General features: G+C 43.5%; 1 protein-coding gene across 1 annotated transcript in view; it reads left to right on the top strand.

The window, feature by feature from the left end:
• OBSCN (obscurin, cytoskeletal calmodulin and titin-interacting RhoGEF) overlaps positions 1-26,053 on the top strand; it is a 4,979,884-nt gene that overhangs the window by 699,399 nt on the left and 4,254,432 nt on the right. Inside the window, exon 6 of the mRNA XM_044066040.1 lies at positions 13,805-14,071. Coding sequence (XP_043921975.1) covers positions 13,805-14,071 — 267 coding nt within the window. The remainder of the gene's footprint in view (positions 1-13,804; positions 14,072-26,053) is intronic.

Raw genomic sequence — 26,053 nt, 5'->3', positions numbered from 1 at the left:
TAGATGTCCTTCGTCAACTCAGATATTATTTGGACAGAACTAAACAATTCAGAAAATCTGATCAACTATTTCTTTCATATGCAGAGAACAGAAAAGGTCTCCCAGTCTCTAAAGTGACCTTATCCAGATGGCTGTCTTCTATCATTTCTTATGTTTATCATCTTAGAGGCAAGCAACTGTCCTTAAAACCAAAAGCACATTCTACCAGGAGCCTGTCCACATCCACAGCTTTTCAAGATAGGCTACCTATTGACACCATTTGTGCAGCAGCCACTTGGGCCACTCCTCACACCTTTGTCTCTCATTACAAATTGGACTTGGCCTCCAGGGACAGGGCTAGGTTTGGTTCCACAGTTCTCAAGAGTCTGTTCCATTGAGCCACCCAGGATAGAGGTGCTAGGGACGCGGTCCTATCCAGCAAGAATGAAGGCGAGTTTGACAACTTAACATTTAGAAGTTATGTACATACCATAACGTTCCATGTTAGTTGTCTTCTCTCGCCTTCTTTCTTGCGTCCCTCCCTCCTTCCCCCTGGCCTGGACTGATCTTGAGGTTGTACCTTCTTTTTTGGGGGTGTTGTCACTCTTTCCAAGAGTTCCCAATAGGAAGAGTCATTATTGTTAGCGGCTATTGGCCTAGTTTCTCCTACATTTAGTAATCTTCTTCCTTGGGAAGAAGTGTTTTTGGCAGGGTTTTTCTTCTAGCTACCAAACGAGATCTGAGGTAGTCACGCATTACATCATGGGATATAGGGTTGCCTCGAGCTGGTAAAATGAGTTCTCGAGCTTAGCAAGTGCCGAGTCGGAGCCGAGGATCGGCTCCGAACCCATCCAGCAAGAAAGAAGGCGAGAGAAGATAACTAACATGGAACATTATGGTATGTACATAACTTCTAATTATGGCAGGGGTCCACCAGACTGGTTTCCTTCTCTTAGCGGAGTGAGTCTTGGTTTTGCTAGGGATGGCATGATCCATGCATCCTTGTAGGTGCTCATAGAGTGCATTTGTAAAGGATACTGTATCTTGGGCAGTGTTATCCTTTAGCGTGGGGGCTGTGAAACTTACCACCTCTGTCTTAAGTAAGGTGAAGTTTGCTTTAGAAAAGTTTTTCACTGTGGTTTCCTTGGTTGGGGATGTTGGTGGGGTGTGGACATCCAGAGTGATTATTTTATGGTCTGATCTAATCAGTGATAGGTTGACCTCGGTTGCGGAACACCTGTTGCTCATGTTGGTGATGACCAGGTCCAATATGTTTTCACCTCTGGTAGGGGAGTTTACAAGCTGATCCAGGGTGTTTGAGTTGATAAATTCCAGGAAGCGCTGAGCCAGGGAGTTTGTACTGAAGTAGTTTTCCCAGGTAATGGTAGAGTAATTGAAATCACCCAATATCAGGGTGTTCGGTAAGACCTTCATGTTTTCCAGTGTCTCCAGAAAGGCAGAGTGGTGGTCTTGGGACATGTAGGGTGATCTGTAGCAGGCCACAATTTGCACTGCAGATTTGCCCGATGTTAGTTGCACATGGATGATCTCAGAGGTGTCATGCTGCGCCACTAACCTGGAGGTGTAGGTATCTTTGATGAATATGGATACACCCCCTCCTTTTGTGATTTGGTCCGTGTTCTGTGGCCGAAATGTGTGGTATGAGTTGTAGCCCGGTAGTGCTGTAGTGCTCTCTGGAGCCTTGAACCAGGTTTCAGTTACTGCACAGATGTCGACATTCTCCATACTGAGGATTGCTTCAAGCGCATGCATTTTGAGATTTAAACTCCTGGCGTTGAGTAGCATAACCCTCATTTTTTTATTTGTGCTGTTTATGGAGGTGGGTTTGACTTTTGAGCCTTGCCTAAAAAAGGCACTATGGGGGCAGCAAGAGTCTTGGCCAGTATTCAAAAGCCTAGGGTAAATTCTGCACCAGGACACCTCACAGCAGGGCCTGGAAAGTGGATGCCCTATCCTTCCAGTGGGCAAACCTCTCATTCTTTCCATTTCCCCCTCTGCCTCTTTTCACAAGAATATTACTCAAGATAAGACAGGACAGACCAAGGGCAATCCTGATTGCCCTGAACAGGCTATGTCAGCACTGGTACCCACTACCGTGCAGCCTGTCACCAGTGCCACCCTGGCACCTACCCCATATCTCAACCCTCCTCACTCAGCAGGAGGGACAGATCTTGCATCTGCAACTGGAAACCCTGAATCTTGCAGCTTGGCTTATTCCCTGAATTCTCCTCCAGTGACCAACCTAAGCAAGCAGGTGCTGGACGTCTTTCTTGAAGCCAGAAGACCCAGTACAAGGAAATCATATGCTGATAAGTGGAAAATGTATTGTTCCTGGATTCAGTCTAAAGGAGAGGACACAATACTGCCCTCCTTACCTCTAATCCTGGATTACCTAGCAGATCTGCTCCACAGAGGCCCATCCTTCTCTTCCATTAAGATCCATGCCTCTGCCATCTCGGCTCATTACAACACTGAGCCGGGTCTATATTATAAACTCAAAGTTACTGAACTTCGAAACCATATGGTTGACACCATGTGATCGAAGTTCAGTAACTTTGAATACGTAATAATAAAATAAAAGGAATGACAACTAATTGCTGTAAGCAGGGGGGCAAGTCCCCCTGCACCCCCCACACCCCCAGCTACTTAAATATACCAACTCCGTGATCACACTACAGTATAGGAAACAGAAAATGTGAAGTTATTCAGTCTCGCCGTTCATTCGGCTCCGACACGGCCAATTAGCAAGCTCAAAGTTCTCCAGTAGCTCGAGACCCCACCCCTTATCCCACAATGCACTGCTGAAATTATCTCAGATCTAGTTTGCCGCGGCACGGATCTCTTAGTTTCTAGCTTGGCTCGAAATTTTATTGGGAGTTTTTCAACTTTCAGCAAGTTATATTTTTCAATTTTTATATATCCTTGTTCTATTCTTAAGTGCAGATATTACTAGCTAGTAGATAGTAGTTTTTCTGTGTTCATAGTCCTTTCCTCAGTATAATCTATCTTGCCTTAGGCCCGTTGGCCTTAGGATCCCTTCTTTAGTTATTAGTCAGTGTTCCCTGCTGGGACTATTGTTTTTGGATTTCTTGATTACTGTTTATAATTATATTGTTTCCAGCTCATAGTTAAATAGTGTGTTTCAGTTGTGGAAATGTCTGAAGAAAACGACAAACATCCAAAGTCTGGGTTTAAAAAAATGCCCAGACTGTGGACAGAAAATGTCAGTCACAGATGCCCATGTGCATTGTGTTTACTGCTTGGGTGAGGTGCACCTGCAAGAGTCTTGCAGTATCTGTCACTCCTTTTCCACCAGAGTGTTAGAAGAAAGGAAGAGGAAATTGATTGATGGTGGTATCATCAAACACCCCTTTTCTGAGGCATTGTCTGACCAGGATGGAGCCAGTAAATCATCTAAATCTTCTTCTGATTCTAGGTCCAAAAAAGGAAAAGGGTCAGAAAGTGTGGTGACTTCGGTTCCACTGCCTTCAGAGCCGACAGTCTGTTCTTTTTAGAACCGTGACACTGCTCTGGAACTGGTTGCCGAAAAACCTCCATCCATATTGCTCCAGTTGGCTTCATCTGTTCACTCTCCCAGGTCCTCTGTCAGCCTATCTGACCTGGATATGGACCAGCTGGTTCAGAAACACTTAAAGGCACCAGGCTTAGTTAAATTGCTGTCGGCTCAGACCCAGCCGTCGGAGCCGAAGACCACTACTCTTGTATTGTCTGCTCCTCCTCCGAGCCATTCTGGACCTTCGGAGCCAGAGGAGGACGACCTCATGATTGTGGATCCCATGGAGCCGAGTGTCATTGGCTCCATCTGCTCGGATGTTCTCGGTGCTGACCGGGGACTCTAGGAGCCGACACTCTCCGGTGGGGTCTGGGGAGGATAGCCACACCGATTTGTCAGTGCCAACTCTTCCTCTCGGGGCCTCGGCTCGGGTGAGCTCGGCTCCTATTTCAGGCTCGGAGCCCACGGCTTCGGTACAGGAGGAGATCGCGGCTCTGTCTGAGCCATCGACTCCTTCTCATCAGTGCCGAGGTGCATTCGAAGCCATGAGGCGAGTGTTGTCTCCTAAGAATTCCTCATCTCAAGGTCTGGCCTCTTCTTCCCCTAAAGTGCCTGTGTCAGTTTCTGTCGCCTCCGGTCATCCCAAGTGTAGAGACCCAGAGCCTTAGGTAACCCCACAGGGCGCTCCCTGCTCTTCTGAGACCTCTCCAGAAGTTCCACCTGAAGAGGTTCCCAGGAAGAGATTATGCAAGAGAAATCATTTGGACTCCTCCCAGGAGTCTCTTACAAAGGACACTGACCTTGATGAATCAGAAGGATCCCCTACATCCTCCCAGAGGACATCTCCTTTGTGGAGATTCTTGAAATTCTTAGGCAGAGGGATGATTGGCAGTCCAAGAGCCCTACTGAAGACGAGTCAGTTCTCCTGAAGGCGTTCGGGTCTCAACCTTCCAGCTCTTGGGTATCTCCGCCCTACGATGAGCTTATGGATCTCGTCTCTCGTAGGGTGTGGGAGTCTCCAGAATCTATGGAACCTGTTCCTAGGAGGCCTAATAAGTTTATTTCAGCCCCTGTGGATAAGTCCTTTTTGACCAAGGGAGTCCCTGTTGATGCCATGGTGGTGGCGGCAGCAGCCAACAAAAAGGAAATGTCTGAGACTTCCTCATCTTTCCATCCTCCTAACAGAGAATCTAAGATCATGGATAGATATGGGAAACGCATGTTCAGTTCAGCGACTTTCTCACTCATATCACTGAACTACTTGACACATTTTACCAGACTGCAGAGAGATCTCCTTAAGGAGTTGGGAGATACTCTTCAGGTTGCTGTAGCTTCGAGTGTATCCGACAAGATTGCCACTCAGCTCTCTACCCTCAATTCGACAGTCAACTCTTCCATGCGTCTCGTATCATACTCAGCTGATGGTTCGAGTAGAGCCACAGGTACGTAGGCATGCCTGGATGCAACTCTGTTCCTTCGCGGAACCCTTCAAGTCTTCCTTTACTAATGCCCCATTTGACGGCTCATCTTTGCTTGGGCCAAAGGTGACGGAGACGTTGACCAGGTGTGAGCAAGAAGGAAAGACTCTGTCTGCCGTCGGAGTCTGTTTTTCCACCCCCACTCGACCCTTTCCCAAAGGTCAGAGGGGAGGAAAGATGTGGTTCCGGAAAGGCCAAGGAGCCTTTCAAGACACACGTGGAGAGCCCCACTCCAGAGGCAGAGGAAGGGGTTTCAGTGGAAGACGCCGCCCTCGTGGCAGAGGGGGTCCGCAGCACCAGGGTGACAGAGATCACTTCTCTGGTCAATCCTACCGGTGCTCCTGAAGGGAGGTCCGGCTGTCCTACTCTGGAGGCAGTCGGGGGTCGCTTATCATTGTACCCAAAAGCTTGGCTAAATATAACAAACAACAGTTGCGTACAAAGTATAATTTCCAGAGGGTATTTCTTACCGTTCTCCACCCAGCCTCTTCCCGTCAAAAAAATCCCGGACGTTCCACCCAGTCACATGGGACAAGCAGCAATAGAGGTACGCCGATTGCTAGAAAAAAAGAGTCATCCAGCCAGTCCCAGCAGACCAGATAGGATTCGAAACTTACTCAAAGTTCTTTTTGGTTCCAAAGAAAACAGGGGACTGGCGACCCATTTTGGATCTCAGCAGACTCAATCATTTTGTGAAAAAAGAGAAGTTCCGAATGGTCCCGCTACAGTCCATACTTCTGTTTTTGGGGAAGGACAATTGGATGTGCTCGATCGATCTCAAGGATGCGTACTACCACATAAAGATGGCCAGACCATCCAGAGATCACCTGCGTTTCCGGCTGGAAGCCAATCATTATCAATTCCAAGCTATGCCCTTTGGTCTCACTACAGCCCCCAGAGTGTTCACCAAGTACATGGCAGTAGTCACGGCTCAACTGAGGCATCTAGGATTCCAGGTGTTTCTGTATCTAGACGATTGGCTCCTTACCTCCACCACCAGGCATCAACTTCTTCAAGCGAGAGAGGCTACTCTGACACTCTGTGATCGGCTAGGCATTACAGTCAACTTCGAAAAGTCTGCCTTGTTGCCATCGCAGCATATCGCTTTTATAGGAACAGAACTAGACACGTCAACCACCACTCTTTGCCTTCCACCAGAAAGAATTTCTATTCTTCGCCAACACATCATGTCCCTGATATCAAAGAACAGAGCACCAGCTGCTAAAGAAAGTTCTAGGATTGATGACGGCAGCTATTTTAGCAATCCCGTTAGCAAGGATGCATATGAGAATCCTTCAATGGCTTCTATTCACACAATGGTCTTACCAAGAACTTCCAATGAGTCACATGATCCTGATAACGAATTCCTGCAAGAAGGATCTTCAGTGGTGGTTGACGTCTCTTCATGTCACAATAGGATGTCCTTTCATGCTCCCCCGTCCAGTTGCCACTCTGACCACGGACACTTCCCTGATAGGGTGGGGGGGGGGGGCTTTTTCAGGGAAAGACTGCCCAAGGCACATGGACAGACCAAGAATCACATCTGCATGTCAATGTCCTGGAGATGAGAGCAGTACTTCTAGCGTTGCAATACTTTCAGGATTCTCTTCCTCTAGGGATAATTGCAATACAGACGGACAACATGTCATTGGTCTGGTATCTGAACAAACAAGGCGGGACCAAGTTTTATCCCCTTTGCTGCAAAGCCCTCAGCGTATGGCAGTGGGCACTGTCATCCCAGCGCTTTCTGTTGGCAACGCACATCCTGGGCAAATCCAACATCATAGCAGACAGACTGAGCAGAGCAATCTTATTGCCCCACGAATGGTCCCTCAAACAAGAGATTGCGGACAGGATTTTCCGCAAATGGGGCCAGCCTTCCTGCAACCTGTTTGCCAGTCATATCAGCAACAAATGCAGAAGCTATTTTGCCCTGATTCCCATGCCAGGTCACTCCTCGAGAGATGCTCTTGTCCACGATTGTCCCCGGGTCTCCTCTACGCTTTTCCACTAATTCACCTGATACCCAAATTCTTACAGAAAGCAAAGTCACTGGGATGGATGATCATCCTTATAGCCCATCATTGGCCTCGGCAGATTTGGTTCCCGTTTCTTTACCATCACATTCCGGAAGATCCATGGATCCTGGACCCAGTTCCGGACTTGTTGACACATCCGTCAGGGGATCTTCATCCATCCTTGCAGACACTGAAGCTAACCGCTTGGCTGCTCCAATTCCCAGCATAGCCAGGCTGTATAATCTTTCCCATGACACTAGTCAGATTTTGTTGGCTTCCCATAAACTTTCCAGTAGAAGATTGTATCGTAGTAAGTGGAAGAGATTTTCCATTTGGGCTTCTTCCCACAACATTGACCCTTATCAAGCGCCATTGTCTTCTATCTCACAAGTCTTGACAGAAATCTTCAACAAAGGAGCAGTGATGGCTACAGTGCGAGTGTAATTAGCTGCTATATCTAATTTCCATGTAGGAATTGATGGTTTGAATATTATGGCTCACCAATTGGCTAAGGCTTTTCTAAAAGGTTCCTTTCACATAAGGCCTCCAGTGAAAACACCTTATTCCCCCTGGAATTTGAATTTTATGTTATCTCGCATCATTCTTCCTCCATTTGAGCCTGCATCATATTGAGAACTAAAATTTCTGTCATGGAAAACTATCTTCCTAGGAGCCATCACTTCAGCCCGTAGAGTGTCAGAGCTCCAAGCCCTATCCATCAAGCCCCCTTACATGGTCTTCCATGCTGACAGAGTATCTCTCCGGACAAATCCATCCTTTTTGCCCAAAGTATGTTCTGAGATTAACATTAACCAAGTCATTGAGTTGCCGGTTTCTTCCCTAATCATACCAGCAAACTGGAATATATGTTGCATAAACTCTATGTTTACAGACAACTTAGACTTTATTTGGACAGAACAAAAGACACTAGAAAATCAGATCAGCTCTTTGTGTCTTTTTCTGAGGCCAGGAAAGGTAAACCAGTTGCTAAAACAACCATGTCTAAGTGGCTGTCGGATTGTATCACCTACACATATGCTTGTAATAATATGCCTTTGTCTAGTAAGGTAAAGACTCATTCAACCAGAGCAATTTCTACCTCTTCAGCCTTTCAAGCCAAATTACCTTTGGATAACATCTGTGCAGCAGCCACATGGTCTAAACCTCACACTTTTATAACTCATTACAGAGTGGATAAGGCCTCCAGGGACAGGGCTTCATTTGATTCTACGGTCCTGAAGAGTGTACTTCCATGAGCCACCCAAGATCAGGGTGCTAGGGGCGCCACCTATCAGTGATGAATGAACGGCGAGATTGAACAACTTCACATAAAGAAGTTATGTACTCACCATAACGTTCCATGTGAGATGTGCCATCTCGCCTTCATTCTCACGTCCCTCCCTCCTTCCTCCTCCTGGCTGGCAGTTGACCTGGAGGCTGTCTTCATCCTGGTTTTTCAATGTGTATTAATTCCTAGGCAGAATAATTATTGTACTTCTATATGGTACGCAGCAAACAAGATCTGAGGTAATTCCAGCAGTGCATTGTGGGATAAGGGTGGGGTCTCGAGCTACTGGAGAACTTTGAGCTTGCTAGATGGCCGTGTCAGCCGAGGATCGGCTCCGAACCCATCAGTGATGAATGAAGGCGAGATGGAACGACTCACATGGAACGTTATGGTGAGTACATAACTTCTTTTTTTTTCATTTCCGCACTGTAGTGCACTGAAGTGCAATCTCGGAGTTGGTATATTTAAGTAGTGGGGGGGAGGTGCAGGGGGGGTTTGCCCCCCTGCTTACAGCACTTACTTCAGTTTCCTTTTATTTTTTTATTACGTATTTGAAGTTACTGAATTTCGATCATATGGTATTCGAAGTTCAGTAACTTTGAGTTTGTAATATAGACGCCACTGAGTCACCTCTCTTCTCTCACCCGCTCATCAAACAGTTTCTGAGATGGGCAAACAACTTAAGGCCACCAACGAGAGCTCCCACCCTTGCTTGAGACCCTAACTTTGTACAGGAAAAACTCACGCTACCCCCCCCCCCCCCTTGAGCCTGCAGCATCAGCATGGTTAAAATTCCTCTCTTGGAAAACAGCCTTGCTTCTGCCTATCACTTCAGCTAGAAGAGTGCCTGAGCTACAAGCACTTATGGCTGTGGAACCCTTCATTATTTTTCATGCTGACAGGGTCTCACTCAGGACTAACCCTTCCTTTATGCCTAAGGTGGTGTCCATTGGGGCTCTCAACCAATCTATCCATTTTCCAACCTTCTTCTCTAACCCTCAGAATAAAAGGGAAAGGATCCTGCACTCTTGCAATCAGATTCTACCTTGATAGGATTAAACCCTTCAGGAAAACTGACCAGTTACTAGTCAGTTTTGCACCAGGGGCAGAAGGCAAGGCCATTTCAAAACAAACAATTTCCAAACTGTATCTATTTCTGCTACAAACACCATGGGAACTCAACCCCTCAGGGGGTCAGAACGCATTCCACTAGGGCACCTTCTGCCTCTACGGCATTCCTCAGGGGAGTCCCTACCAGGGACATTCTGGAAGCTGCTACGTGGAGTTCACCAAGCATTACCACCTGCCTATCTTTTCCACATACAGGGTGGGTTTTACAACAGCAGTCCTGCAGGGCATACTAGCCAGCCCCAACTCTTCTTGACTGCCTCCACCCATTCTTCAGGTTTGGTAATCAACCCAAGTGTGATGACTGCAACAGTGAAACACGAAGAACATAGTACAGTTGTGTACACTTACCATAAATGTAGATGTTTGAGCGCATTCACTGTTGCAGTCCTGGTTTCCCACCCTTCAGCCCCCTTGTCTCTCTCTCTCTCTCTCTCTCTCTCTCTCTCTCTGTGTCTGTTACTCACCCCTTACAGGGCTATTGGTATGTACTTTTTACGGTTGGTGTTTTCCCACCATAACTTAGCTCCCCATTTGGGGGGCTCCTGACATTTGGGGCAAGACAAACTGATGCAATGGCGTCGGCTGCCTGTTTTTATACCCCTGACTACCTGACGTCATTCCTGAAGTGACAGCAACCGATGCAGAAATTCTAAGTCACTGGTATTCAGCCAACTGAGAGCTATCTGCAGGCAGATAATCCGTGTATGATGAATGCAGCAGTGAATACACTCGAACATCTACATTTTTGGTAAGTGTACAAAACTATCGTGCTTCAGTGTTGCAGTCATCACACTGTACTATCTTCACTCCTGTTGGTCTGCTTTCCACATTGTTGGTAGCTACCGTTGCCTACACTTATTCAGAAAAGTGCCCATCGGGGAACCTTTTTCTTCTTCTTGTTTTTTGGTTGATCCAGGAGCCTACAGCTGGAGTTTCTGCAGACCTGCAGTTTGTTTTTTCTTTTTTTCGGCTAAGTTTGGAAAACCTCCTTTTCCACACAAGTCAGCCTAACTTCCAGGTGCCACTTTACTTCTTCCTCAGTCAAGGAATTCCCATGTCAAAAAGGCTAACCTTGTCTCTTTCAGCCTGGGAATTTATCACTACAGAAACATTGGTGTTATTCATCATTCAGTAAGATTACAAGATGTCTTAGAAGGAAACCTCATCCCTTAGAGGTATGCCTCCTCCTCCCTTTCAAATGCACCTACTCTCTCCTATCTTGCATGGTCTTCTTGTCCAGGGCACCATAGAACCTGTGCAAGAGAAGCAGGTGGAAAAAAGCTTTTTTTCAACACTCTTTTTGGTACCCAGAAAAGAGGGTACCTGCTGACCTATTCTGGATTTATCTAACCTCAACACCTCTCTGGGAGTTCCATATCTCAGAACACTATCCCTGCAAACCCTCCATCTTTACATACTCCCTGAAGGTTTTTTGGTCTCCCTAAACTTGAAAGATGCTTACCATCCACCCCAACTGCAGAAAATTTCTCGGATTTTGTGTTTTTTTATCACACTTACAATTCTTCTTCTTCTTCTTTCGGCTTTTTCCCTGTTAGAGGTCGCCACAGCAGATCACCTGTCCACTCATGATTGGCAGTTCGGTTTTACGGTGTCGAGTTGCCAGCCCGGCACCCTACCTTCCACAGAAGGCACACACTCACACCTAGGGCCAATTTAGAGTGTTCAATCCACCTGCAGCATGTCTTTGGGATGTGGGAGGAAACTGGAGCACCCGGAGGAAACCCACACGACCACAGGGAGGACATGCAGACTCTGCACAGAAGGCACCCCAGCCAAGGATTGAACTGGAGAACCTCTTGCTGTGAGGCGGCAACGCTAACCTCTGCACCACCGTGGCCGCCCAATACTCTGCTTTATCCTTCAGCTTATCTACCACTCTGAAGGTCTTCACAAAGTGTCTTATCCCAGCCAGTGCTTTTTGCAGAAATCGAGGAATACAAATTCTGCCTTATCTGGATGACCTTCTTATCCAAGCTGCTTCTGAGGATACTCTACACCTGCACCTAAGTTTCATAATTTCACTGCAGGAGAGACTGGAATTCACCCTCAATCTCCAAAAGTCATTTTTAAACCTCTCCTAGGACCTCATTTTACTGGGCTGGAGTCTGGATACCCAGTTAGTGATAACTGTTCTCTCACAAGAGAAAGTATAGTCTCTCTCAAACTTCCTCCAATCCTTCCTGCTGCTTTAAGTTACTCCTGTAAGAGATACTCTAAATTCTATGTTACCAACATTGTCATTCACTGGACTTCCAAATTCTCCTCTTGCCCTTTCTGACGAAAGAGTTACAGTGGTGGATATTCCAAATACAACTAAATCTGCGTCTCCTTTTTTGCCCGCCCACTCCCAACAGGAGCTGCACGCAGATGCATCAGACCTGACTTGAGGAGCTTGGAGAGGTTCCTCATCAGTCCAGGGTCAGTGATCCACAAATTAAAGGAGGAAGCATATCCGTGTCAAAAAAATGAGAGCTCTGACTGAAATAATTCAGGCTTTTTCTCAGATATGGAAATTAGGCCCTCTCAGGACTTTCACAGACAACATCATAGTTATGTGGTATATCAACAAATGGGGGGACTAAGTCCTGTCAGCTGTGGAGGCTAGCATTTCTGACATAGGAACATATAAAAGCAAATCTGTTCCTTCATTCACTGTGCATCCAATCAGAAGACAGTGTCCTCACAAATTCTCTAAGCATGTCCATGGAAGACCCTTACCAAATAAATGCTAAACAAGGATGTCTTCCTGGATACAATGTCCACAGATGGGGTATTCCTCAGATAGACTTCTTTGCTACCACTCTGAACAGACAGCACATATTCTTGTGCTCCAGGACTCCTTATCTCCAAGCATGAGGGATGGACTCCATATCTGTCTGCAGGGAGGGACAGTGCCTCTATGCTCTCCCCCTCTACTTCTAATCCCAGAGGTTCTCCTGAAGGTCCAACAGGACAGACCAGAAATCTTGCTGGTGTGTCCTTCCTGGCCCAGGTAGCACTGGTCTTCCCTATTCTTCACCTAGCCAGGGGCAGTCACCCTAGAAAGTGGACCTACTTACATAGAAAAACAACTCTCTGCTTTATCTCAGTGTACTGGCTCTCAAGCAGACCTTGAGGATGGTAGGATTTTAATTCCTTTAAGACAATGAGAACATGGTTCAGGTGCTTCAGGAGGCAAGAAAACCTACCACTAGAATGTCTTAGATTTCTAAATGGAAGAGGTTTCCTATCTAGTATAATGACAAAAAAGAATGAGAACCCCCTTCGGGTGGGGATCCCAAAAAGTTTGTTCAACTTGTGTGAGCTTCTCAAATCTGAACTTGCCTACTCTTCTGTTAAGGCACACCTATGTGCCATCTCAGCCTGCATACCACTTAACTCACCTTCTCTTTCAATAGTTGAAGTCAAACATTTTCTAGAGGAGTCTTAAACTTGAACTCACACAGTAGGACTATTCCACCCATCCCCCTGGATCTCAATTTAATTTTAGAAAAACTCATGTTGCCACCTTTTAAACCTATAGTGTCTGCATTCCTGAAGTTTTGTCCTTGGAAGAATATTTTGCTGGTGGACCTCTCAGCTTCAAGCCGACATGGCTACCCCTTTTTTCTAATTCTCCATAAGAATATGGTCTCTCTGAAGACTAACTCCTCTTTTATGCCTAAGGTGGTCAATGAGTTGTCTCTCAGTTAAGCTATACATTTACCTACTTCTTCCCAAAACCACAGGTCAGAGGTGAGAGGCTTCTACATTTCTTGGATGTACGGAAACAATTAAGATTTTGCCTTGATAAGACAAAAGACATCATGAAAACAGAAAAGAGTTTTATCTCCTTTCAGGAAGGGAAGTTGGGCAACCCAGTCAGTAAGCAAACTGTTTCCGAATGAATCTCTAAATCCATAACCCACTGTTATTCCTACCATGGCAAATCCCTGTCATCTGTAGTCAACCTTTCTCCTGTAGAGGTTTCGGTGTCTACAAAAGCAGCTTCTGTGTGTCTTCAGTAACTGCATTCTGAAAGCTTTTGGTGTGAGATTTTAACAGCTCCTAACCACCCTCACACCCCTTATTTAACTCAGCAGTTTTTAACTCAGAATTCAGAGTAAAGCCCATCTGTCACTAGTCCCTTAACCCACCGACTCCTTGCATTACAGTATGAAGGTATGAGAGGAAAAGGTATTATCAAGTAAGCCTTCATTGATTTGTTTGCTGTTTTAGTGTTTTCAGTGAAAACCTAAAAATGTATTTAGGACAGTTCTTTTGATTTCCCATACAAATTGTTTGTTACTACATTTACGCTTTGTGTCATACAGTTAAAACCCTGTTATCCTTTGTCCTGTCTTTATTACTTTAGAACCAACAGTGGCCGTTACAGTACCCTTGGTGGATGTTGAGGCTTCAGCAGGAGGAGCCGCCACATTTACAGTTGAGCTTTCCTCTGTTTGTCCTGGCCTCTGGCTCCTTGATGGCAAAGCGCTCCAAAACTGTGACGACTATGACATAAAACGAACACAGAAGATACACACACTGATTATTACGAATGTTCGGGCAATACATAATGGAGCAGAAGTAAAATTTGTAGCAAGAAATGTTGAAAACACTGCAAAACTGAAAGTGAAAGGTAAACATTCTTCATTGTCATGCCTTTTTAAAGTTTAGGCAAGGAGCTCCAGATCTTTTTGTTAAAATTAGTGATTCTCTTTATATGTATCTCACTGCCAGTATAGCATGCATTTTATCCACTTTTACAGAATGTATAATAGTATGAGGTGGGTACATCAGTATTTATATACACTGTCTGCACTAATTGAAAAGTACAGTAAGCCATTGAAAGAACAGGACTACAGATAAAATTCAATGCTTTTAGAAATCTAGGTGCAGTGTTTGCATTTTGTTTTCCATGTTCCACTCCAAAACAAGATGTTCTTCGTGTTTCACTGTTGCAGTCATTACATTTGGGTAATCCTGCTGGCAGGTTGCCCTCAGTCGGCCTGAATTCCAAAGTCTTGGGTCCTGCGTCAGCTGCTGTCACCTCTTCCCTGACGTCAGGTCATCAGGGATATAAAAGAAGCAGCCGATGCCATTTTCTTCTTTCTTTCTTGCTGCGCAGTGCCCGAAGCAGAAGAAGTTTGCAAGTGCCGGTCGGCCGACTCCTGAGATTTTCATGTTTGAGTTTCAGACCCGAAGTCTTCAATAAAGCTAAGTACCCTGTTGGGGAAACTTTTTTCTTGCCCCAGACTGATGTCAGAAAAAAGTTAATAATTGCATTTTTTGTGGAAAGCAAATACTTCATAAGGACTTTCATTCTGACTGTAGTCCTTGCCTAGGCCCTGATCACAATGTTTCTGGTTGTTGGTTTTGTGCTAGATTTAACCAACGCACTGTTAAGCATCGGTATGATTTTGCTTTAAACTATTTTGGATGCTGGTTTAATTATCCAGAAATGTCGTCGGATAGCCATCCGACTACCAAAGTTCACAAAAAACGCAAAGAAAATGAGAGAGATAAACAACCGAGGTCCAAAACCGACGACGAAGCTTCTCCTAAGCCAGTTGCCGGTTTGCCGGTTCTCAGTGAGGTGCTTTCGCAGCCCCTGATGCCCGCTACTTTAGAGTCGCAGGCCGCAACTAACTCCCAAGTGGAGTCGGCTATGCCGCTGGAAAATCAAGGTATTGGAGCCTTGGACACTTTTCCCTCAGATGGATCCGGAACCGCTGAGCAGGCACCGGCTTCTGAGGGTGTATTCAGACCTAAACATCTTTACATTAAACTGACTTCAGCTTCAAAGGCAAAAACTAAAGCACCTTCTAAAGCAAAGAAACAAACTCAAGAGCACGTGGACAGGCCTCTATGCCCAAAAAACAGATGCTCAAAATGACAGAAGACTTGATTACCTTGATCAGGGGTTCCCATCCCCCTCCTGATAAGAGGCCTAGGCAAGAGATTGACTCTGTATCTTTAGATCAGGTTTCTATTTCTTCTGATCAGGAATACCCCCCCCCCCCCCCAATAAGGATTCCGATGCTGAAGAATCTATTCTTTCAGCTTCTCCTCCAGAGGACTGACTATTCTTTTGGGGAAACCTTGCATACCATGAGGGAGCATTTCCACTGGGAGAGCCAAGTTTTTTCAGACTCTAAAAAGAGGCTCAGGGATTTCCTTTTACTACCTCAACACAGGCCTCTAGCCATTCCACCTGTGTTAGACATTGTAGATGATGTGTTTTCGGAGTCAAGTCTGACCCCTGACTCCTTACCTCCAGCTCCTGTTAAGCCTGACAGATATTACAGGGTTCCTGACTCTCATAAATTCCTTTTTAAAAACCCTGCTGCAGATCCATAAACTATTTCACAGGGTCCCAAAGGAGTTAAGGCTTCTGCTGCAAAAAACCCTACCCCCTCTGACAGGGATTCTAGGGCACTGGATAGATCGGGAAAAAAATTTACACGTCTGCTACCTTGGCTATAAGGGCCTTAAACTGTCAGTTTCATATGCTCAAATATCAGCAATATGTCATGGCATTGCTTAAACAGAAAATGTTGTTAAACTCTGAATGTGCAGAAAACAAGGAAATGCAGGATTTATTGCGTGCAGCTGAACAAGTTGGAAAGCATACTTTCCAATGTGGTTTTGATTCTTTGGAGGCCTCCTGCAGGGCCGCAGATACGGGTTGTGTAATTAGGAGACATGCTTGGTTAAAGGAACAAAATCTGCCTGATTATGTCAAAGTTAAATTATTAGATGCACCGTTATAGCATGATACTTTGTTTGGTGTTAAGGCAGAAGAGGTATTAAAGAAAATGGAGGACAAAGCTAAATCTATGCAAACTGTCAAAGATTTTTTACAAGTACAGCCACCTAGGTTTAGTAGACACTGACCTACAAAGAATTGGTCCTTTCCTGTGTCAGACAGACCTCAAAGGGGCAGATCCAGACGCCTTAGAGGCAGATCCCTGGTGCAAGGTTCATACAGGTCAAGGCAGTGGGGGGCTTCTACCTCCAAAGTTGGAGAGGACAAATCACAACCATACAGGAAACAGTCCCAATGACTTCCCCCTGCCGGCACCAAGCACTTTTCTCCTGGCAGCCACCTTACTGGGAAAATTAGCACTTTTTTCTCAAAACTGGCACATTATAACCCAGGACAAGTGGGTTCTAAATATAGTGTCACAAGGCTACAATTTCCATTTCCATTCCCTGCCAAAGGCAAACGGCTGGCCATATCTGCCAAAAAATCAATGGGCAGAGGCGCAAAAACAAGTCTCATCCCTCATGGACATGGGTGCCATTCAACAAGTACCAGAGCAAGAGCAGGGACAAAGATTTTACTCAAGACTGTTCTTGGTACCCAGAAAGGACAAGGCCTAGAGACCAATACTATACCTATCTATTCTGAACAAATTCCTGGATATACCAAAATTCAAAATGTTGACTTTGCAGCAGCTTCTGCCCATTCTGGGCAAGAATGCTTGTCTTGTGACTTTAGACCTAAAAGAGGCATACCTGCATGTCCCCATCAGACAATCATGCAGAAGATACATCAGATTCAAGGCTGGCTCAATGCATTACCAATTTTTTGCACTGCCCTTTGGCTTATCTAAAGCGCCCAGGGTCTTTAGAAAGTGCCTGGCACCAGTAACTGCATTCTGCAGACAAAGAGGAATACAAATATATCCTTACTTGGATGACTGTCTAATTCAAGCAGAGAACAAGGACATTCTTCTACAACATTTGGCATTTGTGAAAAGATTTCTAACATGCCTAGGGTACACAGTCAACAAAAAGAAATCAAAACTAGTACCCTCTCAAGAGATAATATTCCTGGGTGCAAGCTTAAATACAGCTGCCCAGATGGCTTATCTCACGCCAGACAAACAAAGGCAACTAACTACCTATTTCAAAATGTTGGCAACAAAAGCCCAGTTATCTGCAAGAAAAAATCTGCAGGCTTTGGGCTTCATGGCATCCTGCATCCTACTAATTCCATATGCAAGACTGCATATGAGGAAACTTCAATGGTACCTAAAAAGTGTTTGGACTCAACATTGCCACAGCCTGGAAACAATGATTACTCTCATTCCCTGCCTGCAACAGGAGTTTCGATGGTGGGCGAAGGCTTGTCACCAGAACAAGGGACAGCCATTCACATTACCCCAGCCAGGCAGACACTAACAACGGCTGCATCAGATTATGCCTGGGGGGCCCACATGGCAGGAAGATGCATTCAGGGCACATGGTCCTCAAACCAAATGCATCTACATATCAATCAAAAAGAGATGCTAGCTGTTCAGAATGCCCTGACAGCTGTCAAGGACCTACTTCATCCGGGACAACTACTGATAAAGACAGACAGTACCACGTTCATGTGGTATATAAACAAGCAGGGAGGGCACACATTCTTAACCCCTTTGCAGACTAACCATGACTTTGTGGACACAGCATTGACTTACCAAGTACATCTGCAGGCACAATTCCTGCCAGGAAAGGAAAACGCTCTGGCAGACGACCTAAGCAGAAACCTCATGGATCCCCACGAGTGGCAGCTGGATCCACAAGTCTTCAGCATGATAACAAGGAAATGGGGATGCCCGGACATAGATCTATTTGCCTCCCCTCACAACTACCAACTAAAAAGATTCTGCACAAGGACTTATCACAAACAAGCATGGAAAGTGGATGCCCTATCTTTCAGCTGGAAAAACCTATCAGTATATGCCTTTCCTCCACTACCTCTCCTCCCCAAGATACTCCTAAAGGTCAGGCAGGAGAAGCCAAAGATGATACTGATTGCCCCAGACTGGCCCTGCCAGTACTGGTATCCAATCCTAAGGAACTTGTCTCAATGCCCAGCTTGGACCTTACCTCATATACCTCATCTGCTGTCCCAGCAAAACAATCAGATCCTCCACATCCAACTCAGTACTTCAGACCTGGCAGCATGGCGGATAATGTAGTCATACAAAACACACATCTCAGTAAAGCTGTGATGGATGTCATTTTGGAAGCCAGAAGGCCTAGTACTAGAAAATCTTATGCTGGAAAATGGAAGAGATTCTGTGCTTGGAATCAGGCACAAGGAACTGATACAGCTGTACCAAATATCAGATTTTGCAATACTTAACTGAGATGCTGGACAAAGGCCAATCTTTTTCATCAATTAAAATTCCTGCCTCTGCCATTTCAGCTCATTACAATACAGAGCCACCAATTTTTTCTCATCCTTTATTAAAACAGTACATCAGAGGAGCCAAAAATTTAAGGCCTCCAAGGAGATCACCAGTACCTGCATGGGACCTCAACTATGTCTTGGAAAAACTCACCCTGCCTCCTTTCGAGCCAGCTGCTACTGCTGATATAAAGTTTTTATCTTGGAAAACAGCTCTGCTCCTAGCAATAACTTCTGCAAGACGAGTTTCAGAGCTACAGGCACGCATGGCTGTGGAACCTTTTATCATTTTTTATCCAGACAGGGTCTCTGAGAACAAATCCAACATTTATGCCTAAGGTAGTATCCAGTGTGGCTCTTAACCAAACTATTCATCTGCCAACTTTTTATCCAAATCCACAGAACAAGGGAGAGATAATTCTGCATTCTTTGGACGTACACAGACAGCTTAGATTCTACTTGGACAGAACAAAAGTTTTCAGGAAGACGGAGCAATTACTACTGGCATATGCTGTAGGATCACAGGGAAAGCTTGTCTCAAAGCAGACCATTTCAAAGTGGATAGGCCACTGCATTCGTTTCTGCTACTTACGCCATGGCAAGCCAGTGCCTAAGGGCATTAGGCCACATTCAACCAGAGCTGCAGCCACTTCAGCAGACTTTCTCAGGGGAGTACCAACCAAAGACATTTTAGAGGCTACTACTTGGAGTTCAGTGCACATCTTTACAAAGCACTACCATCTGCCACTCTACTCTAAAGCCAGGGCAGGCTTTGCCACTGCAGTTCTTCAGGGCCTCATAGCCACTCCTAATGCTGTTTAGCTCCAGCCTCCCATCCATAGCTTTGGGACTCTACCCAAATGTAATGACTGCAGCAGTGAAACACGAAGAACATAATACAGTTGTGTACACTTACCATAAATGTAGATGTTCGAGTGTATTCACTGTTGCAGTCCAGGTTATCCACCCGCCATCTCCCTTTTTCTGCTGGAACTTTTCTTTCCTTCTCTGATTTATACAACCTATGTGGTGTATTTGCTTGTAGATGAAGGTAAAGTTTATATTGGTGTATGTATTTCTATACATATATATATAAATTTTGGCTACCCTTTTAGGGGGCACCTGACATCTGGGGCAAGAAAAACTGAAGAAAATGGCGTTGGCTGCTTCTTTTATACTCCTGATGACCTGACGTCAGGGAAGAGGCAACAGCAGCCGACGCAGGACCCAAGACTTTGTAATTCAGGCCGACTGAGGGCAACCTGCTAACAGGATTACCCAAATGTAATGACAGATTATAGCACACACAACCATACTATTTCAGACTATCCCACAAACTTCATTTTAGTTGTACTTCAGTAACCACTTGAAAACTAATTTAGTTGTGGCATTTTTTTATTCCAGGCATCTTCTTTCTCATTTAAACTGCATATAGATCACTGACATTTTATTTTTTGAGAACTGTTACATTTAGTGACACAAAACAGAACAGGAGGTGATCAGAGTTAGACCATGAGAGCAAATTCTTACTTTTTTCCTAGCAGGGAAATATGTACCCCACTTCTTTATGTTATGTGAAGTGTGTGCCTTTGCACAGAAGAGAGGGAGACAGACGTAACAGGATTCATGAACATTTACACTTCACACTAAGCATGTGTGCACAATGATCAGTGATGGAAAATTTGTATTCATTAAACAGGTCTGCATGTTGCATCTGGCTGTAAAACAAGGATGAGCAGTTGATTATTCTAATGAATACACAGTTGGTGAAACAGATGCTAATGAAGCAAGTCAAGATGGCGGAACGATTCAGGAATGTATAAAACCCAAGCTTACATGCTATGTTCCTTTTTTTTTTCAAACATCTTTATTAAATTTGCACATATGACAAAGGCAGTCTTACATTTATATAAATGAAAAACATTGAATTTAAAGAGTTGAATTGGCAACTTAGGTTAAATGCATCAAAATTCCCAGGACTCAATGAAGCTATTAGTATTTCAAGCCTCCTCAAATTAACAAGGGCAAAATTATGATTAATTTAATTAATATGCTAGGTGCACTTTAGGATTAAAAATTAAAAAAATTTTTGTACTAATATTTTTTTTTACTGATTAAGAGTACACTTCCACATTTATTTTGAAAGTGTTCATAACATATTTTTTCTCATCTGATATTAATCATTTAATCATAGACTCATTTTTAATTAATTATAAACGAAATAATAATTTTAAACGAAATAATATTTTTAAACAAAATAATAATTTATTGACAAAATGTTACATGTAGTAGAAAACACCCACAGTTTACACTTTAAATGTTTACACGTTAAATGTTTATGTTTAGTTCAAATACAAGTTCATTTTTTAAGGTATTTAATGGATATTTAATACATATTTTTATATTTATATTTATATTTATATATTTATATATTTATATATTTATATAATCATATATTTATTTATTTATATATATTTACACATATTTATATATTTATAAATTTATTTATTTATTTCAGTGTCAATAAACAATAATGTACTTAATGTAGTTGGAATTTAATTAATATAACAAAATTGTTTCATAGTTATACCTACGTGCATGTTTATAGACACACATATAATATTGTATTAAATGGACACTTTTTAGAACTTTTAGCACAAGTTTTAACAGTTTTTAAGCAAAGTTTGCTTACTGTTAAAATAATATTATAACACTGAAGCTTTATGTTAATTTAATAACATTAGACTTGACATCTGTCTTCCCTTCAAGATGAATAACAAAAGATCCGACAGAATATGAATTGCTAATTTAAAATTCACATTTATTATACGAAGTTCGAACAGTGATAATGTTAAGGAATGATATCTTATATTTGATCTAACTAAAATCTAAAAACATATTACATTCTTTTAATGATCACAGCACTTAAGAATAAATATTAGGTGGTCAGCCATCATCAAGACAGTATCATGCACGACAACTGAAGAGAACGAAATACCCAATACATAATAGATTTTTTATAATTCATGGGCAACAGAACATACAGAGAGCAATATAAGGACTAAAAGAATTTAGATTTATACAAGACCTAACATTTGGTTCTTCGGTTTAGTTTTACCCGCTGTAGATAACACGACAGCGGAGGGGTTCTTATACAACAAAACTTTTGATTTTTATTTTTATTTTAATATAAGCACTAGTTGAAGAACCTTATTAGTAACTAAAGCAATAAATTGGTAGTTTTAGCATAATGTCTTACATAACATCACTGGTTGACAAATACAAATAACAGTGAACAGAATGTACTATGGTAAAAATATTTTAAAAAAACAGTTTGACGAAAATTTATGTGAACTGAATACGTTTAGCAGTGATTTTTCTTTAAGTATTAATGAAGCACTACTCTTTAAATGACTTAATTGGAGTGTTACAACTTTTCTAATTGAGTAATTGAGTTTGCAGCATTGTATTTAAGCAAGCAAAGAAATGTTAGTATTTTATCTTGAAAAAGCCCGTCATAGGAACGGGTGAAAGCGCTTGATTCATTCTTTGTTTTACTTTGGATTTTACTACTAGCAAGTGTTTTACCTGCCGTGTATTTTTTAACTGTTGCTTCGCATTAAAGGATTGTTCTTTATCAACGGAGAATTATTATTTTTTACCATAAGATTTTTAAGACTTTCAAGAAGAAGTTTATTGGGCTTTTGTGCTTCTGCAACTTTCTTCTAGCTGCCTTTTGGGACTTAGTTCGTGTATTGTGTTTGATAAATGAAAAACATACAAAATGATATCACTTTAGTTGAAAAAAGTTTACATGACAGACACCATTGAAACAACTATAGTTGTAAACCATATCCATCACTTATAAACCATCCAGTCATTGTCAAAACATTATATAGCTCATTCATATCCTACCTCTTAATCCTCATTCCTGCTCTGCATATATTGTTCCTACAATTCCCATTTTTTTCCTATGTAGTTTACTCCTTCCCTTTTCTAAAGATCCCAGTTCCAGTTATTTTTATCTCTGTTACTGTATTCACTACTTCTAGTAAAGTTGGTCTAGACTTTGATTTCCATTTTCTAGTAATTGCTTTTTTGGCAGCCACCATAATTAGACTCAGCAATGCTTTACTGTGTCTAGGCAATTCCAATTTTGTAGCATAACTCAAAAGAATCATCTCCCTAGTCATTCCAATCTGCTCACCCAGCATCTCCGAGAATGTGGTCCGCAGGTAATCCCAGAAGTCTGCCAGCTCATCACACGTCCAAAAATATGTTCCTAGCTACCTCTTTCTGGCCCGTCACACCTCCAACATTTGCTGTCCACCTGAGGAAAAATTCTTTGGAGGCTATTTGGGGTATAAAAATACCTATATAAACACTTCCAGGGAAAGATCCTAAATCTTCTAGACTTTGTTGCATATTTGGGAGATATACATATATTGTCTCTTTGTGAATTGCCTTTCCAGTTTCTCTTCCCAATCCATTCTTAGCTCCACTGATTGATTCTTATAGATGTTCATCGTGTTTCACTGTTGCAGTCATTACACTTGGGTTATCCTGCTGGCAGGCTACCCACAGTCGGCCTGAATTCCAAAGTCCTGGTCCAGCATCGGCTGCTGTTGCCTCTTCCCTGATGTCAGTGCGCCAGGGGTATATAAGATGCAGCCGATGCCATTTTCTTCAGTCTTTCTTGCCGCGCGGTGCCCGAAGCAAAAGCAGTTCGCAAGTGCCGGTCGGCCGACTCCTGAGATTTTCGAAATCGAATTTCAAATCCGAAGTCTTCAATAAAGCTAAGTATCCCGTTGGGGAAACTTTTTTCTTGCTCCAGACCAATGTCAGAAAAAGTTAACAATTGTATTTCTTGTGGGAAGCAAATACCTCATAAAGATTTTCATTCTTACTGTATTCCTTGCCTAGGCCCTGACCACGATGTTGGTAGTTGTCGGTTTTATACTAGATTTAACCAACGCACTATTAAGCGTCGGTACAATTTTGCATTTCATTACTTTGGCCAAAGGTTTAATTATATAATGCCATCGGAACGGCCGATGACCAGAGTTCATAAAAAGTGCAAGGAAAAGGACAGGCATCCGAGGTCCAAAACTGACGACAAAGCCTCCGCTAGGCCAGTCGCCGGTTCTCAGTGAGGCGCTTTCGCAGCCCCTGACACCCACCAGCTCAGAGCCACAGGCCGCTTCCGACTCCCACGTGGAGACAACTAGGCCTCTGGATACTCAAGGTATTGGACCTTCGGAAACTATTCCCTCAGATAGGTCTGGAGCCGCTGAGCAGGCATCGGCTTCTGAGGGTGTTTTCAGACCAACACAGTTATACATCAAGCCAACTTCAGCTTCAAAGGCAAAGACCAAAACAGCTTTAAAGACAAAGAAACAAGTACAGCATTCTCCTGGACAGACTTCCATGCCTAAGAAACAGATGCTCAAAATGGCCGAAGACCTAATTACTTTGATCAGGGGTTCTCATCCCCCTCCTGATAAGAGGCCTAGGCAAGACACTGAATATGACTCTTCTGATCAGGTTTCAATTTCTTCTGATTCCTCTTCAGAACAGGGATACTCTCTTCCTCCCTATGAGGACTCTGATGCTGAAGAATCTATCCCTTCAGCCTCTCCTCCTGAGGACTATTCTTTTGTGGAAACCATGCATACCATGAGGGAGCATTTTCACTGGGAGAGCCAAGATTACTCAGACTCTAAGAAAAGGCTCAGAGATTTTCTTTTACTTCCTCAGCACAGACCCCTTGCTATTCCTCCTGTCCTAGACGTTGTAGATGATGTATTTTCAGAGTCCAGCCTGTCTCCTGACTCTTTACCCCCTGCACCCGTTAAGCCAGACAGGTACTACAGCGTTTCAGATTCACATAAATTTCTATATAAAAACCCTGCTCCTGACCTAGAAACTATATCTCAGGGTCCCAAAGGGGTCAAGGCTTCCACTGCAAAAAAACCTGTTCCCTCAGATAGGGATTCTAGAGCACTGGACAGATGGGGGAAAAAGTTTACACTTCTGCTACCTTGGCTGTAAGGGCTTTAAATTGTCAGTTTCATATGCTTAAATATCAGCAATACTTAATGTCATTGTTAAAACAAAAAATGTTGACAAATTCTGAATGTGCTGAAAACAAGGAAATGCAGGATTTATTGCATGCAACTGAACAAGTGGGAAAGTATACTTTGCAATGTGGTTTTGATTCACTGGAGGCCTCTTGCAGGGCCGCTGTTATAGGCTCTGTCATTCAAAGGCATGCTTGGTTAAAGGAACAGAGTCTGCCTGATCATGTTAAAGCAAAATTATTGGATGCTCCATTACAGCATGATACTTTGTTTGGTGTTAAGGCAGAAGCGGTGTTAAAGAAAATGGAGGATAAAAAAAAAATCTATGCAGACAGTAAAGGATTTATTACAGGTTCAGCCACCTAGATTTAGCAGGAACTGGCCTTCTAAGAATTGGTCCTTTCCAGTGTCAGACAGGCCACAAAGAGGCAGATACAGATGCCCCAGAGGCAGATCTCAGCCCCAAGGCTCATACAGGCCTAAACAATGGGGTGCTTCTTCCTCCAAAAGCGAAGAAGACAAATCACAGCCATATAGGAAACAGTTCCAATGACTTTCCACTACCAGTGCCGAGCACTTATCTTTCGGCAACATCCTTAGGGGGAAAGCTAGCACTTTTTTCACAAAATTGGCACATGATCACCCAGGACAAATTGGTCTTGAATATAGTTTCTCAGGGCTACAGGTTCCACTTTCACACCCTTCCAAAGACAAAAGGTATGCCATATCTGCCACACAATCAATGGGCAGAGGCACAAAAGCAAATCTCATCTCTCATGGACATGAGGGCTATTCAGCGAGTACCACAGCAAGAGCAGGGACAAGGATTTTACTCAAGACTTTTCTTTGTACCCAGAAAGGACAAAGCCTGGAGACCAGCACTGGACCTGTCTATTCTAAACACTTTTCTGGACGTTCCCAAATTCAAAATGTTGACACTGCAGCAGCTTCTGCCCATGCTGGACAAGAAGGCTTGGCTTGTAACTTTGGACCTCAAAGAAGCATACCTGCATGTCCCAATCAGACAATCTTGCAGAAGATACCTCAGATTCAAAGCTGGCTCAATGCACTACCAATTCTCTGCACTGCCCTTTGGCTTATCTACTGCGCCCAGGGTCTTCACAAAATGCCTGGCACCAGTAATTGCATTTTGCAGACAAAGAGGAATTCAAATATATCCCTACTTGGATGACTGCCTTATTCAAGCAGAGAGCAAGGACATTCTACTAAAGCATCTGCCGTTTGTAAAAAGATTACTAACTTGCCTAGGGTACACAGTAAACGAAAAGAAATCAAAACTAGTACCCTCTCAAGAGATAATATTCCTGGATGCAAGCTTAAATACAGCTACCCAGAT

Source organism: Protopterus annectens, chromosome 3.part0, assembly GCF_019279795.1.
Source record: "Protopterus annectens isolate FY-2018-M chromosome 3.part0, PAN1.0, whole genome shotgun sequence".
Lineage (NCBI taxonomy): Eukaryota > Metazoa > Chordata > Ceratodontiformes > Protopteridae > Protopterus > Protopterus annectens.
This window is presented reverse-complemented; position numbering and strand designations above follow the sequence as displayed.